The sequence below is a fragment of the Trachypithecus francoisi genome, unplaced genomic scaffold, assembly GCF_009764315.1.
Source record: "Trachypithecus francoisi isolate TF-2019V2 unplaced genomic scaffold, Tfra_2.0 Lachesis_group16, whole genome shotgun sequence".
Lineage (NCBI taxonomy): Eukaryota > Metazoa > Chordata > Mammalia > Primates > Cercopithecidae > Trachypithecus > Trachypithecus francoisi.
Genome location: NW_022681461.1, coordinates 98,910,311 through 98,932,477, shown reverse-complemented (window position 1 = coordinate 98,932,477; position 22,167 = coordinate 98,910,311). Strand labels below are relative to the sequence as shown.

The 22,167-nt window shown below is 57.6% G+C and overlaps 1 protein-coding gene across 4 annotated transcripts in view; it reads left to right on the top strand.

Moving 5' to 3' along the window:
* Positions 1–22,167, top strand: part of ADAMTSL2 (ADAMTS like 2) — a 39,938-nt gene that overhangs the window by 15,351 nt on the left and 2,420 nt on the right. For all 4 annotated transcript variants that reach the window (XM_033238655.1, XM_033238656.1, XM_033238654.1 and 1 more), the window contains 8 exons: positions 5,063–5,420; positions 6,276–6,648; positions 11,873–11,970; positions 16,102–16,228; positions 17,440–17,653; positions 17,767–17,922; positions 18,565–18,735; positions 19,470–19,646. In XM_033238655.1, the coding sequence (XP_033094546.1) occupies positions 5,063–5,420; positions 6,276–6,648; positions 11,873–11,970; positions 16,102–16,228; positions 17,440–17,653; positions 17,767–17,922; positions 18,565–18,735; positions 19,470–19,646 (1,674 nt within the window). The remainder of the gene's footprint in view (positions 1–5,062; positions 5,421–6,275; positions 6,649–11,872; positions 11,971–16,101; positions 16,229–17,439; positions 17,654–17,766; positions 17,923–18,564; positions 18,736–19,469; positions 19,647–22,167) is intronic.

The following is a 22,167-nucleotide window of genomic DNA, read 5'->3' as shown; positions in this document are numbered from 1 at the left end:
CCTTATGATGAAGTAAGAGAAGAGAAAAATGGCCAAACTTGATTCAGAGGTGGGTCGGCTTGCCCTGAGGATGCAAGCTGGAAATGGGCTCTACTTCACCAAAGCCCTATCCAGGGCTGGCCTGGAAAAACGGCAGTGAAGGAAAATCCTTTGATTTATGTGGGTGGTACCTCATGGGGGATGCCCCACCCTCGCAGGTGTATGGCCTCTCAGCTGGCACCGTGGCTCCCCTCTCCATTGCTCCATCAGGCTGGCGTTTCTGGGTGTTGTAGGATACGGCAGGCCCAGTGGATCTCACAGTCATGTGCCCGTTGTGGCACGTCCTCTGATGTAAAGGGGGTCCCTTTGTCCAATGCCATGTTATTGGTATCCTGTCTCCGTCAATCAGATGCTCTGTGAGCCCTTGGGCGTTAGGGCTGGCTGAGGTTCTGGGGACAGGAAAGGCAACTTTTATTTAGGACCAGATTCGGCACTTCCCCTTCCAGGATGGAAGCGGTCTGTTGTGATCAGGTTGTCACCCAGTAGCTGAGTGGCCTCCTTGAGAGGCGATGCTGTTTAGAGACTTAGTGTTGAGGCCAGAGACTGGACATTCAGGAGTGGAAGGAGCTATGGTGGCTGTGGTGAATGAGAAGCTGTGTTACTCCACGCTGATTCATTGTGCCTGCAGTGGGGTGACCGATACCAGCGACTAGCCTGTGTCCGGTGGCAAGGCCATTCTGTCTTCTACTGGGGTGTTTAGTGCTTCTCGCATGGTGATGCTTCCTGGTACAAATTAACAAGTGAAATGAAGACCTCCATCCTTTATGCCCACTCCCTAGATCCAGCCACAGGTGCCTCCTCCAGACCTCATGGTCCCCAGCCTTCTGATCTTTCCCGTCCAGGCTCCTAACCTGACCAGCCAGCCGAGCCACTTGCCACCGCCTGCGATTCCGTTCATATTCTCGTCTCGGGCCGCCCTGCCTCCCATCACACCGATGCTCACATCACATGTGCTGCCTGAGGCCCGTGGGGAAGATTTTCCTTCATTGCCATTTTTCCAGGCCAGCCCTGGATAGGGCTTTAGTGAAGTAGAGCCCATTTCCAGCTTGCACCCTCAGGGCAAGCCGACCCATCTCTGAATCAAGTTTGGCCATTTTTCTCTGCTCTCCCTTCATCACAAGCCCCTCCCCGCCCCCCGCCACCCGCCAGCCATAGCTGTGAGCTAGAAAAGGGATGTGGGTGCGAGGGTCTTGGATGGGGGAGTTTGGGTCCCTTGCTGACACAGCGCTCTCGTACCCTCTGGCCCTGTCTGTGCCTAGCCCTGGTGCAACACTTTCACCTTATGATGGATTGCTGCTGGCGGAGCCGATAGAACTCATGTTGGAGGCAGCTCTGGCTGCGTGGGTCGCCTGATGTCCCGCAGCCCAAGCGTTCCATCTCTAGTAGGGCATCGCAGCGTGCCAGAAGTTTTTTGCAACTGATGTATATTTATTTGCTGCAGATGGCCTTGCTCCAGAACCACAGGGTTCTATGTTATGCTTTCCCTAAAGGCTTTCCAGAAATTCTGTCTGACATCTTTTCCTACCACAGATATCTCTATTCCTATAGGATCTGCCAGGTCATACGGTCCATGTGGCAGGCTGCTTGCCTCACAGCCTGGACGTGCTGCAGGGCCCCTTCCACTCAGGATTCCATCCAAAGCAGTACCTTTTTTTTTTTCTGAGATGGAGTCTCACCCTGTTGCCCAGGCTACAGTGCAATGGTGCAATCTCAGCTCCCTGCAACCTCCGCCTCCTGGATTCAAATGATTCTCCTGCCTCAGCCTCCGGAGTAGCTGGGATTACAGGCGCCCACCACCACACCCAGCTAATTTTTGTATTTTTAGTAGAGACGGGGTTTCGCCATGTTGGCCAGGCTGGTCTCGAACTACTGACCTCATGATCTGCCCGCCTCGGCCTCCCAAGGTGCTGGGATTACAGGCATGAGCCACTGCACCTGTTCAGCAGCAGCTTTTAATGTCATCCAGCAGATAAATTGAACATTCTTGGATGTAGAATATGCTGGCTCCAGAATTATTCTTCGTGGTGGAGGGTATGAGATGCCATCAATTTCCCCTTCCTTTCAAAGAGATGTCTGGCACGCCCTAACCCACTGAACCCTGACATTTCCACTAATGTAGGGGGCTGCTGAATCTTCACAGGGTTGAACCTCTGCTCCTCTGGAAGACAGGTGCTTCACCAAGACCTCTAGCGCCAGTGCCGGCTCCTCTGAGCCGCTAATTATGGCGCCATCAGTGCAGAGGACAAAGGTCAAGTTCTTGGAGTGGTCCAGATGCCTTTATAGTGTATTGTAATTGGGGGTGGGAGCAGAAGCGTAGCCCTGGGTCAAGACTGTAAACGTGTACTGTTGTCCGCCCCAGGGGAAGGAAATCGTTTCTGGTCCACCTTCTTGACAGGGATAGAAAAGAACATATTTTCCAGATCAGTGGCCACCTAGGATCAACCTGAGGCCATGCTCATCTGCTCTAGGATAGAGAACACAGCGGTCACGCCCTGGCAGTGGAGGGTGCCCACTTGGTGGAGGATGCAGTACCCATGTAGACTCAGATGGCAGATCCTCTGGGGTCTGTCTGGTTATTGTGGAGACTAAACTATTGAGTTAAAGGCGGGTGTGGGCCGGGCGCAGTGGCTTACACCTGTAATCCCACCACTTTGGGAGGCCGAGGAGGGTGGATCATGAGGTCAGGATATTGACACCATCCTATCTAACACGGTGAAACCCCATCTCTGCTGAAAATACAAAAACAAAATTAGCGGGGCGTGGTGGCGGGTGCCTGTAGTCTCAGCTACTCGGGAGGCTGAGGCAGGAGAATGGCGTGAACCCGGGAGACGGAGCTTGCAGTGAGCTGAGATCGTGCCACAGCACTCCAGCCTGGGGGATAGAGTGAGACTCCATCTCAAAAAAAAAAAAAATACGGGATATGATGGGCTGGCTATGTCTGCATCACTGTAGGTCAGCCCCTGCCTTCTCCGTGCTTCTTTTTTTTTTTTTTTTTTTTTTTTTGAGACGGAGTCTCAATCTGTCACCCAGGCTAGAGCACAGTGGCCGATCTCAGCTCACTGCAAGCTCCGCCTCCCAGGTTTACACCATTCTCCTGCCTCAGCCTCCCGAGTAGCTGGGACTACAGGCACCCGCCATCTCGCCCGGCTAGTTTTTTGTATTTTTTTAGTAGAGACGGGGTTTCACCGTGTTAGCCAGGATGGTCTCGATCTCCTGACCTCGTGATCCGCCCGTCTCGGCCTCCCAAAGTGCTGGGATTACAGGCTTGAGCCAACGCGCCCGGCTCTCCGTGCTTCTAAGTACCATCCTAGTAGCCTGGTAGCATTTCTCCCCACGTTCTCACCAATGTGCTAAATTCTTTGTCATGAGAGGATGCACCCAGCAGTTCCTGAGGGCTGGTCCTGACGTTCTGTTGGTGTGAAGTCCCTTCTCCCAGGACTCCCCGAACTGGGTGAGAATATGACTTAATCCGAGCTATTGCTCTGGTGGCCGGGAGAGAAGGGCAGGCCAAGTCCTGTGGGAGGTCCACGTGGCCGTGAAGGCAGAGGTCTCTGTGTCATCTTCAGGCCAGAGTAGTGCTGACTTTAATAGGGAGGAATGAGACAGACCCATTTTTTTTTTTTTTTTTTTTTTTTGAGACGGAGTCTCGCTCTGCCACCCAGGCTGGAGTGCAGTGGCCGGATCTCAGCTCACTGCAAGCTCCGCCTCCCGGGTTTACGCCATTCTCCTGCCTCAGCCTCCCGAGTAGCTGGGACCACAGGCGCCCGCCTCGTCGCCCGGCTAGTTTTTTTTGTATTTTTAAGTAGAGACGGGGTTTCACCGTGTTAGCCAGGATGGTCTCGATCTTCTGACCTCGTGATCCGCCGAGACAGACCTATTTTTTAGGCTCTGAAGGCTTGGGACGTTTGAGATTTGAAGTTTTTCAAGCGTGTGGACTCAGATCCCCACACCCCGAGTCTCAAGGTCCCCCTCTTCTGGTTGGACTCTGTCCTGGGCATAGCAGGCCCAGCAGAGTTGGGAGGAGCACACTCTCTGCTCCTTGGAGGCACCTCTGCCTCTCCTACCTTCCAGTTGCTTGACACGAGGGTGTCTTTCTCTGCTACTGTGCAGACCCTCACCTTTCCCGGCCGTCCTTTCATTCTTGGGGTCCTTTACTTCCACGGTCCTTTACAAGTTTTTAATCCCTACCCCTGCCCCAGCCAACTCTCAAACACTTGAGCTATTGCACCAACAGTGCCTTTCCTTTCACTGGCATTCCCTCTCAGTTCCCTAGTGGTGAACCTTGTTACAACAGCATTGTCTTCTGGGGGTCTTCGTGCTCCACCCACTCCCAGATAGACCCTCATTGCTTCTGTCAGCAGGTGATCCTCTCCAACACCTCATTTTAGAGTCTGCTTCCTAGGCCTCCCTGCTCCTGACACCAGCTGGTTTTGGTTGGAATCTCTGGAAAGAGCAACTCCTAGAGAGAGGGGCAGCAGGGGTCAGCGGAGGGAGAAGCTGGGCTGCCCCAGGGTCTTGACAGTGGCCTCAGGGCCTCAGCCCATTCCACAGGGAGCCCTGGAGCGGGAATGAGCCCTCATTGTTGTATCGAATTGAGGCGGAGCCTGGGTCTTTGTACTCCCGCGCTGGCCTGCGGGGTGGGGCTCTGGGTTGGAGGGTGATGGGAGGAGGACACTAATTACTTAGGATTTCTGGCACATGGTGAGGAGAAAATGCAGGCCAGGTTTTAGTTGACTTCATTACTTAAATTCTCCACATGCAGCCTGCCTCTTGCTACCTGTACCCAGGGCGGGCCATTCCCCCACCACACTCCCCCAGCACCCGCCCTGTTCTCAGGCTTTGACTTGGATGCCCCTGGGGCAGGGACGCTGTGTTGGGCTGGGCAAGGCAGTGTCATTCCCTGGGGGGACTCAACTGTGAGTCACAGAAGGCGATACTCCCAGCAGCTCTGTGGGAAGGGGGTTGGTGGGGAAGGGGCTGGACAGAGTAAGGAGGGGCTGGGGCCCCTCTTCTCTTTTCCTAGGTGTGGAACCAGAATGGCAAAAGCCCCTCCATCACCTTTGAGTACACGCTGCTGCAGCCACCGCACGAGCCGCACGAGCGCCGCCCCCAGCCGGTCTACTACGGCTTCTCCGAGCCCGCCTCCGAGAGCGCTGAGAGCCAGGGCCTGGACGGGGCGGGGCTGATGGGCTTTGTCCCACACAACGGCTCCCTCTACGGCCAAGTCTCCTCAGAGCGGCTGGGCCTGGACAACCGGCTGTTCGGCCACCCGGGCCTGGACATGGAGCTGGGCCCGAGTCAGGGCCAGGAGACCAACGAGGTGTGCGAGCAGGCCGGCGGCGGGGCCTGCGAGGGGCCCCCCAGGGGCAAGGGCTTCCGAGGTAACCAGGAGGAGGGAGGCATGGGGGTGGGGCCTGGGAGGCAGCCCAGGGAAGGAGATCTTGGGGAAGGGGTCGCAGGCCCTTTGCAAACCTACAGAGGAGATTCGTAAGAGCTGCCAAGTACCTGCAGATGTCCTCTGGGCAAGCGCAGGTTAAGTACTTGGGATAGGTCCTTCTGTCCATGCATTCTCTGAGGTAGACGTGGTTATCCCCATTTGATGGATGAGGAGACTGAGGCTTAGAAAGAGGAAGTGGCTTGGCCAAGTCACACAGTCCACTGTGGAGGAGCTGGGAGTCAAACCTGGGATGGTCTGATCTCTCGCCCATCCCATCGCTCATTCAGCAAGCACCTGGTCTTGCCTCAGCTCAGACACCACAGGGAGCAAAAGCTTCGGGGGCCCCAGGTGCCCCTTGGTTGTGACCGTGTCACTCTGGCCTCTGCCTTTTTCCTCACAGGCCTCCTCCTCTGTGACGGTGTCTCTGTGTGTCCCTTTCTGATAAGGATATTTCTCAGTCCACGATAATTTCATCTCAGGATTCTTAACTAATTATATCTACAGTGACCCTATTTCCAAATAAGATCACACTCCGAGGTTCTGGGGGCGGGGTATGAATTTTGAGGGGGATGCTATTCAATCCACTGCAGAAGTCCGTCAGCAAGAGATGGTCCAGGTGGGCTTCGTGCCTCTGTCTTGACCGAATTTTGTCCTCTACTTGGGCAGAAGCCTTCCTTCTGGGAGCTTCTTGGTTCAGCTTGGTGTTTCCAGTCCCCCTCGTCCAGGTCCCCTCTCCAGGGCAGCCCTTGCCCCCAGGGCTGGGGTGCACTCATGGTCGAGCCACCTGTCTCCTCTCTAGATCTCAACGTCACAGGGACTCCTCTCACCGGGGACAAGGATGACCAAGAGGTTGACACCCACTTTGCCTCCCAGGAGTTCTTCTCGGCTAATGCCATCTCCGACCAGCTGCTGGGTGCAGGCTCTGACTTGAAGGATTTCACCCTCAATGAGACTGTGAACAGCATCTTTGCACAGGGCGCTCCGAGGAGCTCCCTGGCCGAGAGCTTCTTCGTGGATTATGAGGAGAACGAGGGGGCTGGCGCTTACCTGCTCAACGGGTCCTACCTGGAGCTGAGCAGCGACAGGGTTGCCAACAGCTCCGCCGAGGCCCCGTTCCCCAACGTCAGCACCAGCCTGCCCACCTCGGCCGGGAACAGGACTCACAAGGCCAGGTAGGAGACACTTTCCTGAGCCCTGACCAGGGCCCTTGGGGGCAGGATGGGGCCGAGGCCAGGTAGAAAGTGAGGCCCCACTGTGGGGGGTCTGGCCAGAAGGGCTGGGGTCCTAGAGATAGAGGAGAGAGGGCCCTTTCTTCCTGGGGTTCTCCACTCACTGCCCCGTGGATCTGAGCACAGAGTCAGAGGCCTGGACTAGAGTGAGTTTTTGCCAAAAGTTACGTCCGTGGATTAGGATCCAGGGCTGAGCCCCTGTGTGTGCAGCTGATGCGGGGAAGGGAGGCTGGAAGATAACAGCTCTGAGCACTCCTTGTGAGCCAGGGACAGAGCTCAGCGTTTTATATGCATGGGCACATGCCGTTGTCACAACCGCCCTTAGCGGTGGGATGGCTATTGTGGGCTCAGAGAGGGCTAGCGGTGTATTCGAGGTCACAGAGCCCGAGGGCCTGGGACCCCTGAGTTCTAAGTCTGGACAGTCATGGCATACACGCCTTTAGGAGGAGGCAGAGCTCCAGGCAGCTTCCCAAGTGCAGAGTGCCTCAGCCCCAGGCCTCAGCAAGAGCTGGAGAGGATCTAGTGGGTTCCTCCACGACCCTGAAATCAGGGATGAAGAACAAGGTTGGCATTGCAACTGGCGAGGCCCATGAGAGAGTCCACCTGGGGCCAGGCCTCCAGAGCCAAGGCCGCAGCTGGGGCTACATGGGCAGCCATGTCTGGGGGCACCTGGGCAGTCACAGCCAGGGATGTCTGGACAGTCACAGCTGGGATGCCTGGGCAGTCACAGCTAGACCTGGGGGAGCCTGAGGTTGGGAGCGTCCCTGGGTCAGGGGCCAGCTGTGAGCAGGGTGATCCCAGACCTGTCCCTACTGGAGCACAGTCCCTGGTGATAAGCTCCCCCTACCCCCAGATAGAGGGTGGGCCCCCCTTGCAGGTCCCCACACTTTCTCCCAGCAACTCACGTGTGCCTGGGAGCTGTTTTAAACAGGCGTTGAGTGGGGGTTGGAGGCAGGCATGGGCCCACTGGTATTTGGTTTTATTTTCTGAGGTCCAGCCCAAGCCCCTTGACTTTAGACGCAAGCATGGCCTGAACCTGGCCTGGGCTGGGAGTGCTGACTGGGTCTTCTTGGGGCTCAGGGACTGAATTTGATGGGAAATTCAGGGTTCACTCTCGAGGTGATGTGGTTTGGGGCCACCCTTCCACCCATCCAGCCCTGGGACCACAGCAACAAAGCCAGCCTCCCTGGTGAGCCAGGAGTCCCCAGGGGATGCCTGCCCCTTTGCTCAAACTGTTTTCTGAGGCCCCTGAGATGCCTGGGGCTGTGGGGCACAGGGAGGATGTCCTGGACACTTCTGGCAGGCTCTGGGCAGAACCCTACTTTGCAGATGTGGACAGAGTGGGGCCCGGAGCCTCCTCCGGCTACCCCTCTTCCCGCAGGGGTGGCACAGGGCTGTCTGCTCACCCTTTACCCTGACACGCTCAAAGCCTTGGGTAGGTGGGGCCTCTGACTGGTTCTCAGGACTCGGGTGGGGAGTCCGGGCCTTGCTTCGGGTATAATGTCTGAGTCTGATAGGGGACCCTGGGCAAAGGACAGGAGGGACGGACCCAGACAGTGCCTGCCCGTGGGAATGGCACTGCTCAAGGCTACCAGTGTGTCTGCGTCTTCAGCGTGGGCCCTCCTTACCTCCCAGGGCGGTCCAGGGCATTACCTGGTATTCCGTGTGTGAGGCACGTGGTAAGGCCTCCTGTAAGCAGAAGCTATTAGTAGAAAATTGAGCCTCCAAGTGGCAGCAGTGGGGGGCACCTTTCAGGACCCATTGCCTGGGTCAGGGAGGCTAGCTCTCTGGCAGTCAGAGCCCTCTGAAAAGGTTTATCAGAGTAGCACCAAGACCTCACTGTGGAATTTGGCTTAAGGCATGGACACCATGTGAGTTGAGCATCTCTGTCTTCCTCTGGGCCTCAGTTTCCCCATCTCTCATTGAGGGGCTTGTCAGGGGGTGCCCTTAGGGCGCACCAGGTCAAATATTCAGTGATCCTTAGGCCAGGGTCATGGCACAAGCTTTCTGATCATCAAGCCGCTTTGTAAAGAGTCTCTCCTGCCCCATCTTGGTTGACTCTTACCCTCCCCTCCTAGCCCCCCGCCCCAGGATATATTGAATTTCCAGCGCCTGTCAGGGGCCTCAAGGATTGATCAACTAGGTTGTCAGGCCTCAGAAAGTCCCCGAGTGCTGAGATGCCGCTGCTCCCCTGACCGGCCTGCCATCAAAGGATGCTGCCGCACAGGGACCAAAGATGGTCTGGAGAGATAAAGGGCAGAGGGAGGCAGCGGGGGAAACCACCAGGCCAAAATAGCCACGTCTCGGCCGAGTTGTCCAAACACAGGAAGTCGTGTCTGCTCAGAGAAGGCAAAATCAAAGGGGCAGCCCAGAAAGGAAAGGCTATTTTCATCTTTCCAGAAAAGCTTCAAACAATCAAGGGAGGGGCCCCTGTCACCAGACTCTGACTTTGGGAACAAGCGTCTGAGACACAGAGACGCGGGGTCCCTCTCCGAAGCCTTAGTGGGAGAGAACAGAGCACTTTCTGGCTGGTGTATAAACAAACATGGTGGCTTCAGAGCTTCTCCTGCCTGGGGAGCCCGCGAGCCTGTGCCTGCCCAGGCAGCTGGGCAAAGGACCCCGAGGAGTGACAGGCGGTCTGGTGGTGACTCCACGGGCGTCACCAGCCCCAGTCTAGCAGCTCTGACTTTCACAGCTGAGAGGGGCAGTGTCTTCCTTCCAGATGGAGGAGAGCGATGGATTGGTGCTTCAGCAATTTCCTGGGTGTTCCACTTCCTTGTGCTACTTCCAAGAACGGAACCTGCTAGGCGTTGCATTGTTGTGCAAATATATGCAGGGTTATGTTCGAGAGTTGCATCTGCTATGCCCCACACGTGCTGCTGCGAAGAGTGTGTGGGCAGCCCCTCCAGAAATACCTTTGGTGCTTAAAATCCAAAGGGTTATTTTGAATCAGGCCCGCTCTCTCTTGAGTCAGGCATGAGTCATGCTGCCTGCTGGCTCAGAGCGTGTAATTAGATAAAGATGGCGGATCGCCTCCATGGGTGGGGTGGAGGGGCATGGGTTGGATCTTTTCGTTTCTTTTTGTTCTTGGGGAGAATCTAAAGCTGTTGAAAGTAGGTAGGGACCTGGTCGGCACAGTTTAGTGTTTTCTGAATCAAACATTAAGGACTGGTCTTCCAGGTTCTCCCTTCCCTAAAAGGACTTACTCATCCCGATCTGGGTGCTCTGAGTGGCCCCCATTGGGACAGGTTTCCAGATTTCCAGGAAACTTTTGTTCTGAGATGACAGGGTCTTGGGAAATCCCCCACCCAACCCCATTTTTTTTTTGAGATGGAGTCTCGCTCTGTTGCCCAGGCTGGAGTGCAGCAGCACCATCTCGGCTCACTGCAAGCTCCGCCTCCCGGGTTCAAGTCATTCTCCTGCCTCAGCCTCTCGAGTAGCTGGGACTACAGGCGCCCGCCACCACGTCTGGTGAATTTTTTTTTGTATTTTTAGTAGAGATGGGGTTTCACCGTGTTAGTCAGGATGGTCTCGATCTCCTGACCTCGTGATCCACCCGCCTCGGCCTCCCAAAGTGCTGGGATTACAGGCGTGAGTCACCGCGCCTGGCCCCCACCCCCGTTTTTAAAGCTTTAAGTTTTAAAGAGGGAGGAGAAGGCACTCTCCCCTTCCCCTCGAGCCCCAGGATGGGCTGGGACAGACTCTCCTGGCTTGAAGCTCCCAGGTGAGGGAGGCTTTGAAGAGACAAGCAGATCAGCCCCCAGCCTGCTGCCCTTCCTGGGCTTTGGTCCTCATGCCTTCTCCCTTCACTCGTCTTCTCCCTCCATGAGTTTAGGGAACCACGCCGGTGAACTCACTGCTGAAGCTCCTGTGGGTAGATCATTCCTGGGGCCTCAGATGTGTGGTCAAGGCAACGTTCATCCCCAAAAGTTCTGCCTGGCTTTGGGATCCTCCCATTCCAGTCCAAGCAAAACAGAAGAGCAATCCTCACCCACTTGCCTAACACCTTGTAAACGCCCCGTTCAATCCAAACGCATGTCTCTATCACGGAGTCAGTCCGAAAGTCTTTCTGAATATAATGCTCTAAGCCTGACCACCCCCAGGTGACTGAAGGTCCCGAAGAAGGACCTGTGACCTGGCCCACATTTCAGCCCGGTGACGTATGGCAGCTCAGGGTCATCTCTAGCCAGTCCCTCTGGGCCCAGACGAAAGTGGAGCCAATTGGTCAGGGCCCACCTGCTGCACTGTCCTGTTTAAAAAGGAAGACGAAGCTCGAAGGATCTGCTGTCCACCGTGCTGGCTTGTCCTCGTCCCTTCTCTGGCTCAGAGGCGGCGGGACTCCATGGCAGTGTCCCAGAGCAGATGCCCGGGCTGTGGAGCTGCCTCTGCCTCTGCTTCCCTCCTCCCCTGCTGAGTCCAGAATCAGCCTGCACACTGGATGTGGAGCTTGGGCCCAGGCACACCTACTGGTTCAAACAAGCAAACAGTCCTAACAATCGTTGGCTTTGGCTGCGTAGGCTCCAGCCAAGAATCATAGCTGGTGGCTGGCGGGGACCCAGCGTGCCTCCCCCAACCCCAGCAGGTCTGTGCAGCCATGGCCAACCCGAACTGCACTGTAGGCTGTGGCCACACCTCTGCCAGCAGCCGAGCTTTTTAATTTTGATCATTGGAAGCTGGATGCCTAGTGTCCCCCATTCCATCAGAGTCCCAGCTGGAGGAGGGGGTGGGAGAGAATTCTGGAACATTCTTAGCGCCTAAGACACCTTCTGAGGTCCCCTCCCCGGTGGGAAGAAGGAACCCACTAGTTGATGTGAGAAGGTGATATCGAGAAGCCTGCATGTGTGCAGGAGCAACTACAGTGCTGGGGACCCCAAATTCTCAGGCCACCCTGCCCCCCAGAAGGAGCTTGGGCAGCTCCCATGCAGTTATTGAGATGGAAAACAATGTCTGTTCGATCCTAAAATGTGCCTCTCTGGGGGTGCCTCATCCGTTCCACTTCAGACAGTGGGAACTCTGACTGTAGCGGGTGGAGAGTCGGCCTGGGGTCGACAGGTGGGTGCTTCAGGTGAACATACCCTCCAAAGAAAACACACACACCTGAAAAGCCAGCGCCCGCTGGTGAGGCGTGGAGCTTCTCATCACCTTCTCTGCTTGATCTCGCTTTCAGGACCAGGCCCAAGGCGCGCAAGCAGGGCGTGAGTCCCGCGGACATGTACCGGTGGAAGCTGTCCTCCCACGAGCCCTGCAGTGCCACCTGCACCACAGGTACTGGTCATGGGTGCCATGGGTGCCAAGGAGCAGCGACTGCCCGAACCCATTTCCACAGATGCGGGCTGGGACTGTTGGGCCCACCCACTAGCTTGCAACCCCAGACTGCTCTCAGGGTGCTTGTCTGGTGGCCTCCTGACTTGGGAGCAGTGTGGCGGGATAAGAGTTTGGGTGTCTGGTGAGGCCACCCTTGTTCTCACAGTGTGCTAGACCGTGGTCGGGTCCAGGCCCCCAGGGGGTCACCCAGTCCACCACCAATGATCCCTTGTCTGTTGCCAGTGATACCATGTTTTGTTAGGGCAAACATCCTTTGGGTTAAAAGTAAGAAATCTTAGGTAGCAGAGATTTTACTTTTGCTTCCAGCAAACATAGGAAGGGAGTCACAGGACCCTGTGATCTATGAAGAAGGGAAGTAGGCAATTTCTAGGAGCTCATCAGCAGGGGAGGAGTTAGGAGGGGGAGAAAGACCCTCTGCAGTGGTTCCTGGACAGACAGATGTGTGTGGTTAGTAAGAGCTGAGCTGGGATTTGAACCCACAGCTGTCTGGCTGCACAGCCACCATCGCCCCAAGACACTGGCCACAGCTGCTGGGAGCTGGAGCTGCCTCTGCTGCCCACTCTGGTACCCTCCCCTGGGGGATGCCACAAGGTCGGATGTCAAACCCAGGACCAGGATACAGGGACGTTGACAGGGGAGAAAATGTGGTAGGGAGACCCCAGTGCCGGTTCTGAGGTCACATTTTATCTATTCTTGGGGCTTCGTGTTTGGATGTAGAGGACACCCAGCTGCCCCTCAAAAGGTCTGATGCTCCTGGCCCCGCCCCAGTGCCCCCCATTTGCCAGGGCATTTGATGCCCTTACAGTCTCTGGCCAGTGAGGATTCCATGCAGCTGGGCAGTCTGAGCTTGGCTGCCCCCTCTGCAGCCCTGCTGGTATCTCAGGAGATGGGCCCGAGAGAGGAGGGGGCTGGGGCGACCATGCAGGCTCACACTGGCCTTGCCTCTCTGGAGCTGAAGAAAGGGCTCCATCTCCTGTTATAAGAGCCCCCAAGCAGGGCATAGCCATGGGGCATGCTGCGTTTGCCCCTGCGCCTGGCATTCTGGAGGGAAAACAAGTGCTGTGGGCGGTGTGGTGGGCACCCGGCTTGGCCAGGCTTGCGCCACCTGGTTGACCACACCACGGGCCCTGGGCAAATTGCCACATCCTTCCAAGCCCCCATTTTCCACAGGTGAACTGGGACACATATTTATGTCAAAGGTGGGTTGTGGGGATCCACGTGAAATAAGAAATAGCCTCTCCTGGTCAGAGGTCCATGGATGCTGCTGTTCTGAGGGTGGCTGCCACCACCTGATGCAGGGTGCGGCTTCCACCATGCCCAGGAACAGCTGGCCTCGGAAGTGAGCCGTGTGACCTGCCTTCCGGGCAGGCCCCGAGGGTAGCTGAGCTTGATGGTGGGGTGTCAGCAGGGGGGGTCTGCTTTGCCAAGTCCTTTACGGACCTGCCCTGAGTTCCTCCACACTTCCTGGCCAGGGGACTCCAAGCGTGTGGGCGTTGTCAGTAAGTGTCAAGCCTGTGGGCGTTGTCACTAAGTGTCTGCAAACATCTGTGATTCCTCCCAGACACATCACTGGCTGGGGAGGGGATGTCGCTCGAGACGTCTGCAGGGTGAGGCAGCCTCGGTGGCGAGGGGCCTGATGGGCAGCCCTGTATGGAAGACGTCCCCAGGGAGGACACAGCACCATCTCCCAACACCCAGAGAATGGCAGGGAGGGGTCTGGACTGGGTCTGTGCAGCGTGGCCCAAGGTGCAGTGGGGCAGAGGACAACAGGAAATCAGAAAGACAGGTTTTGGCTCTGGAAGAAGGAAGCCTTGCTTTAGAGGAGGCTGTTCAGAAATGGAAATGAGCCACCCTGAGAGACAGAGAGAGAGAGAGAGAGAGAAAGAGAGAGAGGGAGGGCAGGAGGGAGGGAGAGTTCCCTGTCACTGTGGGAGGTGCTGAATGGCACTGGGCAGAAATAATGGAGTCAGGGTCCACCCTTTTCATAGCTTGTGTCCGTGCGGATGTCTCATGGATGGTCATTGGCGCACCATCCATCCTGTGCTTCGCAAGAACCCAGGCACAGGGCAGTTCCATCAGTGGGGCGGGTCAGCCTGCCCTGAGCTTTGGCCACGGTGGGGAGGCTTGCTTTTAGATTTTTCTTTGAAGACACTCTTTTGGAGTCACGGCAACAGAGGGGCGTGAGTTTGGCCTCAGCTTGGGTCACAGGCAGAATTTTCTGCTGCCCTTTGGCGCTCCAGGGCACCGTGGTGAGGACAGTGGATCCCGCAGCCCCAGGGTTCATCCTCCCCTTTCTTTTGTTTCAGGGAGGGGCTCTGTGGCTCAGGGGGTTTGAAAAGCACCCTTTTCGAGATGGGTGTCATGAAGAGGGTGCCCAGAAAAAACATCCTGGCATTTGATTCTCACAGGCTCTCTGGAAGGTTCCCATTTTGGGAAGCAGCACGCTGAGGCCTGGAGTCTGGTCACGGTCACGTCACCCCAGGGAGGCACTGAGCTGGGACTTGGATTCCAGTCTCTCTTGACCAAGGCCTGCCGTGTTTCCACTCCATGACGAGGAGCGAATGAATAACCAGGCACTTGGCGATGGTCTGCAAGTCCCCAGCCCCGCACCTCCCTGGGCCCCAGAGCGGGTGTCTCTGAGGCCTGGAACATTCCGAGCAGACCTGGCCGGGAAGCCTGCCTCCCCGTCAGAGAAGGCTAAAGGCTGCACGGCCCAGCTCTGGCGGGAGAGGAACCGTGATTGCAGCCTGGCTCGTCCTTTACGGAAAAAAGAAAAAATCCCCTTGTCGGCTGCTTCCCAGGCTGTTTCGTTCCATCCAGGGCTGGGGCTTGGAGAGGCAGGAGCCGCTGGCCTGCAGACACGCGCCGCTGGGTGGCTGGGCTCTCTGGGTATGGGGAAACCGATTTCCTTCTGGGGGAACTGGCAGCTGCAGCCAAGACCGTTCCATGATGCCCGTCATCCCGGAAGGCTGGGTCTGTCTCCGGTGGCCACACACACACACACACACACACACCACACACACAGCAGAAGCAGCAAACCCTAACCCCACCCAAGGCCGTTCCCACTGCTGCCGGCTCTCCCAGCATCATCCTGCTCCTGGGCAGGGAGCTGGGCCTGTATGGCAGTTTGGTATCAGGTGAGGGTGTCAGGGTGAGGACAAAAGAAGCAAAAGGTGGAGATGTGGTCAAGGAAGTGGCACTGCTAGGTGAGGGCTGCCTGTCATGCACTGTGCCCCGATGGGATTAGAGTACGGGGCACCAGCAAAGACAGGCACACAGTGATGATTAAAGTTCAGGGCCGGGCGCGGTGGCTCAAGCCTGTAATCCCAGCACTTTGGCAGGCCGAGACGGGCAGATCACCTGAGGTCAGGAGTTCAAGACTAGCCTGGCCAACATGGTGAAATCCTGTCTCTACAAAAATACAAAAATTAGCCGAGTGTGATGACAGGTCCCTGTAATCCCAGCTACTCAGGAGGCTGAGGCAGGAGAATTGCGTGAACCCGGGAGAGGGAGGTTGCAGTGAGCTGAGATTGCACCATTGCACTCCAGCCTGGGCCACGGAGTGAGGCTCCATGTCAAAAAAATAAAGTTCAAGATGATGCTTCCTAAGTCTGGGGCATGCCATAGAGGGCAGGGTGCACCCAAGCCCCCACCGTGACCTCTGAGGGGGCTGACGGGGCTGGAGCGGTCAGGTTTCACTCCCACCTGCCCGTCCACCCAGCGATGGGTGGTTGCTGAACGCCTGGCGATGGGGGACACCTGACTGTGTTTGCCTCTGCACCTCCACGGGTGCCAGCTGGAGTGGACTCAAAGCCCAGACTCCGTGACGTGGGAACTGGGAGCCCAGCTGGGTTGGGTGGGGCGGGGTCGGGATGCAAAGAGAAGAGCTCGGTCCCGCACAGCTTAGACCCACAGTGCTGCCCTGATGCTGCAGTTCCACAAGCTGTGACTGATCCCCAAGTCAGAAAGCTGAGCTGAGAGGTCAGGTGACTTGCCCCAAGTCCTGAGGCCTGTCTGCTGGGCTCCAAGGTGCCGGCATGGCTTACAGGCCCTCCCCTGTCCCGAACCCAGGGGTCATGTCTACGTACGCCATGTGTGTCCGCTACGATGGGGTCGAGGTGGATGACAGCTACTGTGATGCCCTGACTCGTCCCGAGCCTGTCCACGAGTTCTGTGCCGGGAGGGAGTGCCAGCCCAGGTACCTGCCACCAGGGGCCCTGGGCAGGGGGTTGGAAGGGGGTGTGCGGGGCTCTGCCCAGAGAAGCAGTCAGACTTACCCCGCTGCCCCGTAGAGGTGCTTTGTGTGCAGGGCCGTGGGGGCGCTTTGAGGAGGGGCATAGAGACCTCACCTCTCAGAGACCTTTTGTGTCTTCCCAGGAGTTGCAGTTTAATCTGTCACTGTGCCTCGTATACAGTAGGTGCTCAGTAAATGCTTGCCACCATAGGTTCAGAAACCATTCTCAACGTTACTCTATATTACAGAGATGTCTTTGCCCCAGGTCCACTTGGCACATCTAGGATTTTTATAAACCCAAAGGGATTATTTCCACAATTCCATGCCTATTGGCTGTCCCTTGGACGTGGGTGGAGGCCTGTTTTCTTGACCCCTGGGCCTCGTCTCCTGCCTTGTGGATGCAGTCAGACTGAGCTGAGTGCATCCTACCCCTAGTGACAAGTGGGGTCCCCAGATGAGCCTGAGGGTGCTGGCCTCCACCGACGAGGATCACAGGCTCCTTGGAGGCTGAGCCCTCCTGCTCCCTGCGTACAGCCACACTGCCTCTTCTTTTCTGGGCTGCTCCATCCAGGGCCTCCCGTGTCCTGCATGTTTGCTCCTTTCTGGGAAGGGCAGAACGCCCAGTGTCTCCAGAATGCTGCTAAAGCTGGCCGGGGGGTGGGGTCCAGCAGGCCCTGTCTTTCCGCTCAGAGCCCATCAGCTTTGGACCTCTTATTCCAAGTCTATCTGCCTGGAAGACTTCCAAGTCTTGTTCATAACCCCTCCCAGCTCAGGCTGAGGGGAACAAGGTCTTTCCCCAGCACGCTGGCCAGGCCCCCTTTCTGGACACAGATCCGGAAATGTGCCTTCTGCTCACTTCCACCCTCATCAGAGTCCCATGGGGGCACAGCCACCTGTGTGACACAGCAGGGCACAAAGGGGCAGGAATGCCGAGCCCACACTCAGGGCGCCCCCCAACCACCTAGCTAAGGTGCTCCCTGAAGACCTCCAGGGCCATCATGGCCCAGCCTGCACCCTTGGGCCTCAACACCCTCCTGTCCAGCTTAGCTTGTGGCCTGTGGTTTTGGACCACATCGGGGAGGGAGGGAGGAACCGCGTTGTCTCTAGGGGTGTGGGTTGCATGGGGTCCCGGTCGCCACGGGGGGATCGCTGAAGGCCATCCGCTCCTGGGGCAGGTGGGAGACGAGCAGCTGGAGCGAGTGTTCGCGCACCTGTGGAGAGGGCTACCAGTTCCGCGTTGTGCGCTGCTGGAAGATGCTCTCGCCCGGCTTCGACAGCTCCGTGTACAGCGACCTGTGCGAGGCAGCCGAGGCCGTGCGGCCTGAGGAACGCAAGACCTGCCGGAACCCCGCCTGCGGGCCCCAGTGGGAGATGTCAGAGTGGTCCGAGGTGAGTGCCTGTGGGAGCAAGCCGGGGGTCAGGAAGAGCTGGGGAGCTGGGCTTGGGAGATGGAGGTGGCTACACCTTCACCACGCCCCCACCCCCTCCCCCTGCTGCCACAGTGCACTGCCAAGTGTGGGGAGCGCAGTGTGGTGACCAGGGACATCCGCTGCTCAGAGGATGAGAAGTTGTGTGACCCCAACACCAGGCCTGTAGGGGAGAAGAACTGCACGGGCCCGCCCTGTGACCGGCAGTGGACTGTCTCCGACTGGGGACCGGTGAGGCCTGCACTGAGGGGTGGCTGGGCGTGCGGCTGGTGAGGGGACCCAGAGCTTTGCCTTGATGTGCCTCAGTTTCCATTTTTTCCGAGGCAAGGGTGTGAGGTGAAGAATGTCCAACCAGCCTTCTCCCGTGTTACCATAGGAATCAAAACTTCTCTCCAAACACGTGACCAGCATCACCTTCCCTCTATCACCTGTTTATCTCTCTGTGTGTCTCTCTGCCGTTATCTCCCTATCTGTGTCTGTGTCTCTGTTCCTCTGTCTGTCTCTGTCTCCCTGTCTCTGTTTGTCTCCGAGTCTCTCTGTCTGTCTCCCCCATCTCTGTCTCTCTGTGTCTGTCTCTGTCTCTTTCCCTGTCTCTGTCTCTCTCATCGAGAGAGATGCTCAGATGCTAGCTGGGGTCGCCTCTGGGTGGTGGGTGCACAGCTCTTTTTAAGTGTGCTTTTCTCTGTGTGCTTTTCATCAAGCATGCATTATTTCTGTAATTAGAACAGAAAATGTTATTTAAAAAGTGGTTACCATGGCAACCGCTTCGACACTGCCTGGGAGCCACTCCTCTCCCTTGGGACTGACATCCAGGGCCCCTCCTGGCGTGGCTGCCTCTCACTCGATGTCCCCTGCCTGTCCTCTCCTCTGCAGTGCAGTGGAAGCTGCGGGCAAGGCCGCACCATCAGGCACGTGTACTGCAAGACCAGCGACGGACGAGTGGTACCTGAGTCCCAGTGCCAGATGGAGACCAAGCCTCTGGCCATCCACCCCTGTGGGGACAAAAACTGTCCCGCCCACTGGCTGGCCCAGGACTGGGAGCGGGTGAGTGCCCCAGAGCCCGGTGTCTGGAGGACATTTGGCCAGAGAGGAGAGCCAGGTGGCTGGGACGACAGATGGGTGGAAAAGAGGAATTCATTGCAAATTATGAGGGACCATTCCCTAAAAATTAGTTTCAAATACAAAAGGCTTAAAAGGTAGGAAAACACCTTTCAAGTCCCCAGATCCCAATTTCGCATGGCTCGGTGGTGTGTGCAGAATTGGCATTGTCCCCAGCCTGGGCCCCCAACTCCCTGGGATGCAGAAAGCTAGGGACGGGGGTTGTTCCGGCTGCCTGCTCCTGGCCCAGGGGCCTGTGCAACCTTTGATCATGACCAGTGTGTCTTCCCCACCCACCTGTCATCGTCATCAACTTGCCATTTCAGACGAGTTGCTCTCCACAAATTGCTTTCAACCAGCAGCTCCAGGCAGATCACTCAACCAGATAATCTCGGGCCAAATTGTTTTCTGCTAAATTGATTTTGGCCAAATCATCATTGGCCAAATTGTCGTTAGCCAATTTGTTTCAAAACAGATGGTTTTGTGCTAAATTGCTTTTGATCAAATCCATTTGGGGCCAAATGGTTATCGAACAAAGAGTTCTCAGCCAGTTTGTTATGCATTGGAGCATTCTCACCCAATTGCTATTGACCAGACCGTTGTCACCAGAGTCGCCGTGGGCCCTGTATAGGGTCCTGCTGGGCCCTGGCGCTGACCCGCTCCCTCTGCCCTGGCCTCAGTGCAACACCACCTGTGGGCGCGGGGTCAAGAAGCGGCTGGTGCTCTGCATGGAGCTGGCCAACGGGAAGCCGCAGACGCGCAGCGGCCCCGAGTGTGGGCTCGCCAAGAAGCCTCCGGAGGAGAGCACGTGTTTCGAGAGGCCCTGCTTCAAGTGGTACACCAGCCCGTGGTCAGAGGTGAGCTCCCAGCCGGCCCCTCTGAGGTTGCCTGAGGCCAGACCTGAATTTTGATCCCGACCCTCCTGCCTCAAGCCTCCTTAAGTGCTTCCTGCTCCTCCCTCCCTGACAGCCTCGGTGAGGGCTTTCCTTCCCGGGAAGGCTGCTCAACTCCACCACATCAGCTGGTGCCAGAGCCAGCACCTCCAGGAAGCGTTCTCTGATCTTGTCCCTGGGATCCCTACGGCACTCATCCTGCGCCTGGCAGCCCATGCGCCTGACACCACGGGACAGACAGACCCCAGGTGGGCGGGAGGAGCAGACTGGGCTGAGGCACACACAGGCTTGGCCCTCCGGGAGCCACAGCCAAGGCAGGAGCTTGGGATTTAGGGAGACCGTAATAGACATGCACCCCAGGTCAGGACACCGGCGGGGCCAGAGGAAAGGGCGGTAAGTTTCCTGCACAGGTCTGGCCCCTCCGAGATTCTTTGACTCTTGGGCCCCCAGAATGCCCCAGCGTCAGGATGTCAGGCAGGACAGAGCTGAGATCTTGGCTGTCTTTGTAAAGGGGAGGAGAGTCCCATCCTGGGGCCTTGAGGCATGTGTGGCCACCCTGGCCGGAAGGGTCTCCTCTCTCCCAGTAGTGCCATGAGAGGGGGTCCTTTTCCCCATTCCTCAGAGAAGAAACTGAAGTTCAGAGCACTCTCTGGCCCACTTGGGGTCCCACAGTTACTGGGGACTGTAGCAGACATTGGAGGCCAGGCCTGTCCGTGGCCCTAGAGTGAAACCTAGGTGGGGTGTGGCATCTGCAAGGGAAGGGGAGCCTGAACTAGCTCATCCTGAGGGGCCCTGGGCAGGGAGCCCCGAGGTGGGTGGGCAGCCCTGGTTTCACAGAGGGGGTGGCAAACTGGGCGCCCCCTTACCCCCAGTTGTCTTGCAGAGCAAACAGGTTACTTTCACCTCCCGTGCTGTTTTCCCCTTCTGCACCACTTCCTGTGGGGCCTCCAGGAGACTCCAGAGCCCCGCCCTGTGCCAGTGGGTGCCCCTCCGCCTTCTGGGCCCCACGGAGGCAGTCCCGTCTAGACTCCAGCTTGAATAACTCACATCGGCTGTGACATATCAGCCCTCCATGCCCCTTTCACAGCAGTGCCAGCCCTGGCGCCAGTCCCAGCTCCCTCCCACCTGGCGGTGCCATGAGCTTCTGAGAGGGGGACCTGGGGGTGTCCAGAGGGTATCTGGGAATCACTGGGCAGGGGCTGCCATAGCCAGGCTGTTTACCTGGGGTCTCCAGCTACCTGTGGCCTCAGTTTCCTCATGGGCCAACTCTGAATACCCAGGCGACAAAATAGGGGTGTCAGATGGGACTCGGGGCCTGGAGCGTTCATGTTGAGGTGCCCCACTGTGTCTCAGGCCCTGGTACCTGAGGGCTCTATGTCTTGTTCACTGTGGCGGGTGGGTGCCAAATCCTAAAGCTTATGAGTTCAAGGCAGAGAGTCCAAGAGTCTGTGAGGAGTGAGTGGGGACCCCAGTGTGGCCCTGCTCAGAGATTGGGGATCCAGGTCCTGGGCCCTCACCAGGCCCCAGGCTCTCCGGGCATGCTGGGTGGTGTCTGGCCTCCACCCTGACCCCCCAGGGCCTCTGCCTGCCCTATTGCACACATGCTTATTCAGGAGGGAGAACACACACTCACTCATTCCCTGTTGCCCACCAAAGGACACCCAAGTGAGGAGGGGAAAGGCTAAGTGTGGGCCTGGGGCTTCCTGGGGGAGGCCTGGGCAGAGCCAGGACCTGAAGGGTGAGCCAGCTTTTGCTGGGAGTCAGCTGGAGAGACCACAGTGTGCTGGGTCATGAAGGCTCCTTCTGGAAAGGCTAAGCCCGGTGGGAGGGGAGAGTGGGAAGGGGCAGGGGGACTGACTGGGGTTCCAGGGCCCCAGGGAGTCAGCCCAGGTCTGTAGTTTGGGAAGAGCACTAGCTTCAGATGGGGGGGCCACTGTGGGGCCAGCAAACTGGGACCCACTCAGTGCAGGTACCTTGCTGGGTAATGAGCCATGGCATGGAGGGGCCATGAAGGGGGGACCCCAGAAGGACAGCCTGGGATGCTGGGAAGGAGCATCCTCCTAGCCCTGATGAGGAGGTGGCAGGGCTGGATGAGGCGTGGCTGGCACAGACGGCTGGTGGGCACGTGGACTCCTCCTTCCTGGCGGCTGCCCCCTGATGCCGGTGCACAACGGTGGCTCAGTCAGTGTTTGTTCCCGAATCTGCCCAGTCCCATCCACTCCCCAGGGGCAGAGGAGCTGGCACCAGGGCTGGCCGAGAATGTGCTGCTCTCCAGAGGCACGTCCAGAGGCTCCTCGGGGCCCTGCCAAAGGCTGATTGTCCTCACGCCGTCAGCGCCAAGCCGGCCTCTCCTCGCCTGCAGACAGTGCCAGCCCCCACCCCCTGGCTCGGAGCAGGCAGGCAGGCAGCAGTCTTTCTGCCAAGTCTTAATCGGTCCTCCTGCTCCTTTGCAAACAGAAGTGGAGAGTGGGCCCCAGGGCCAGGG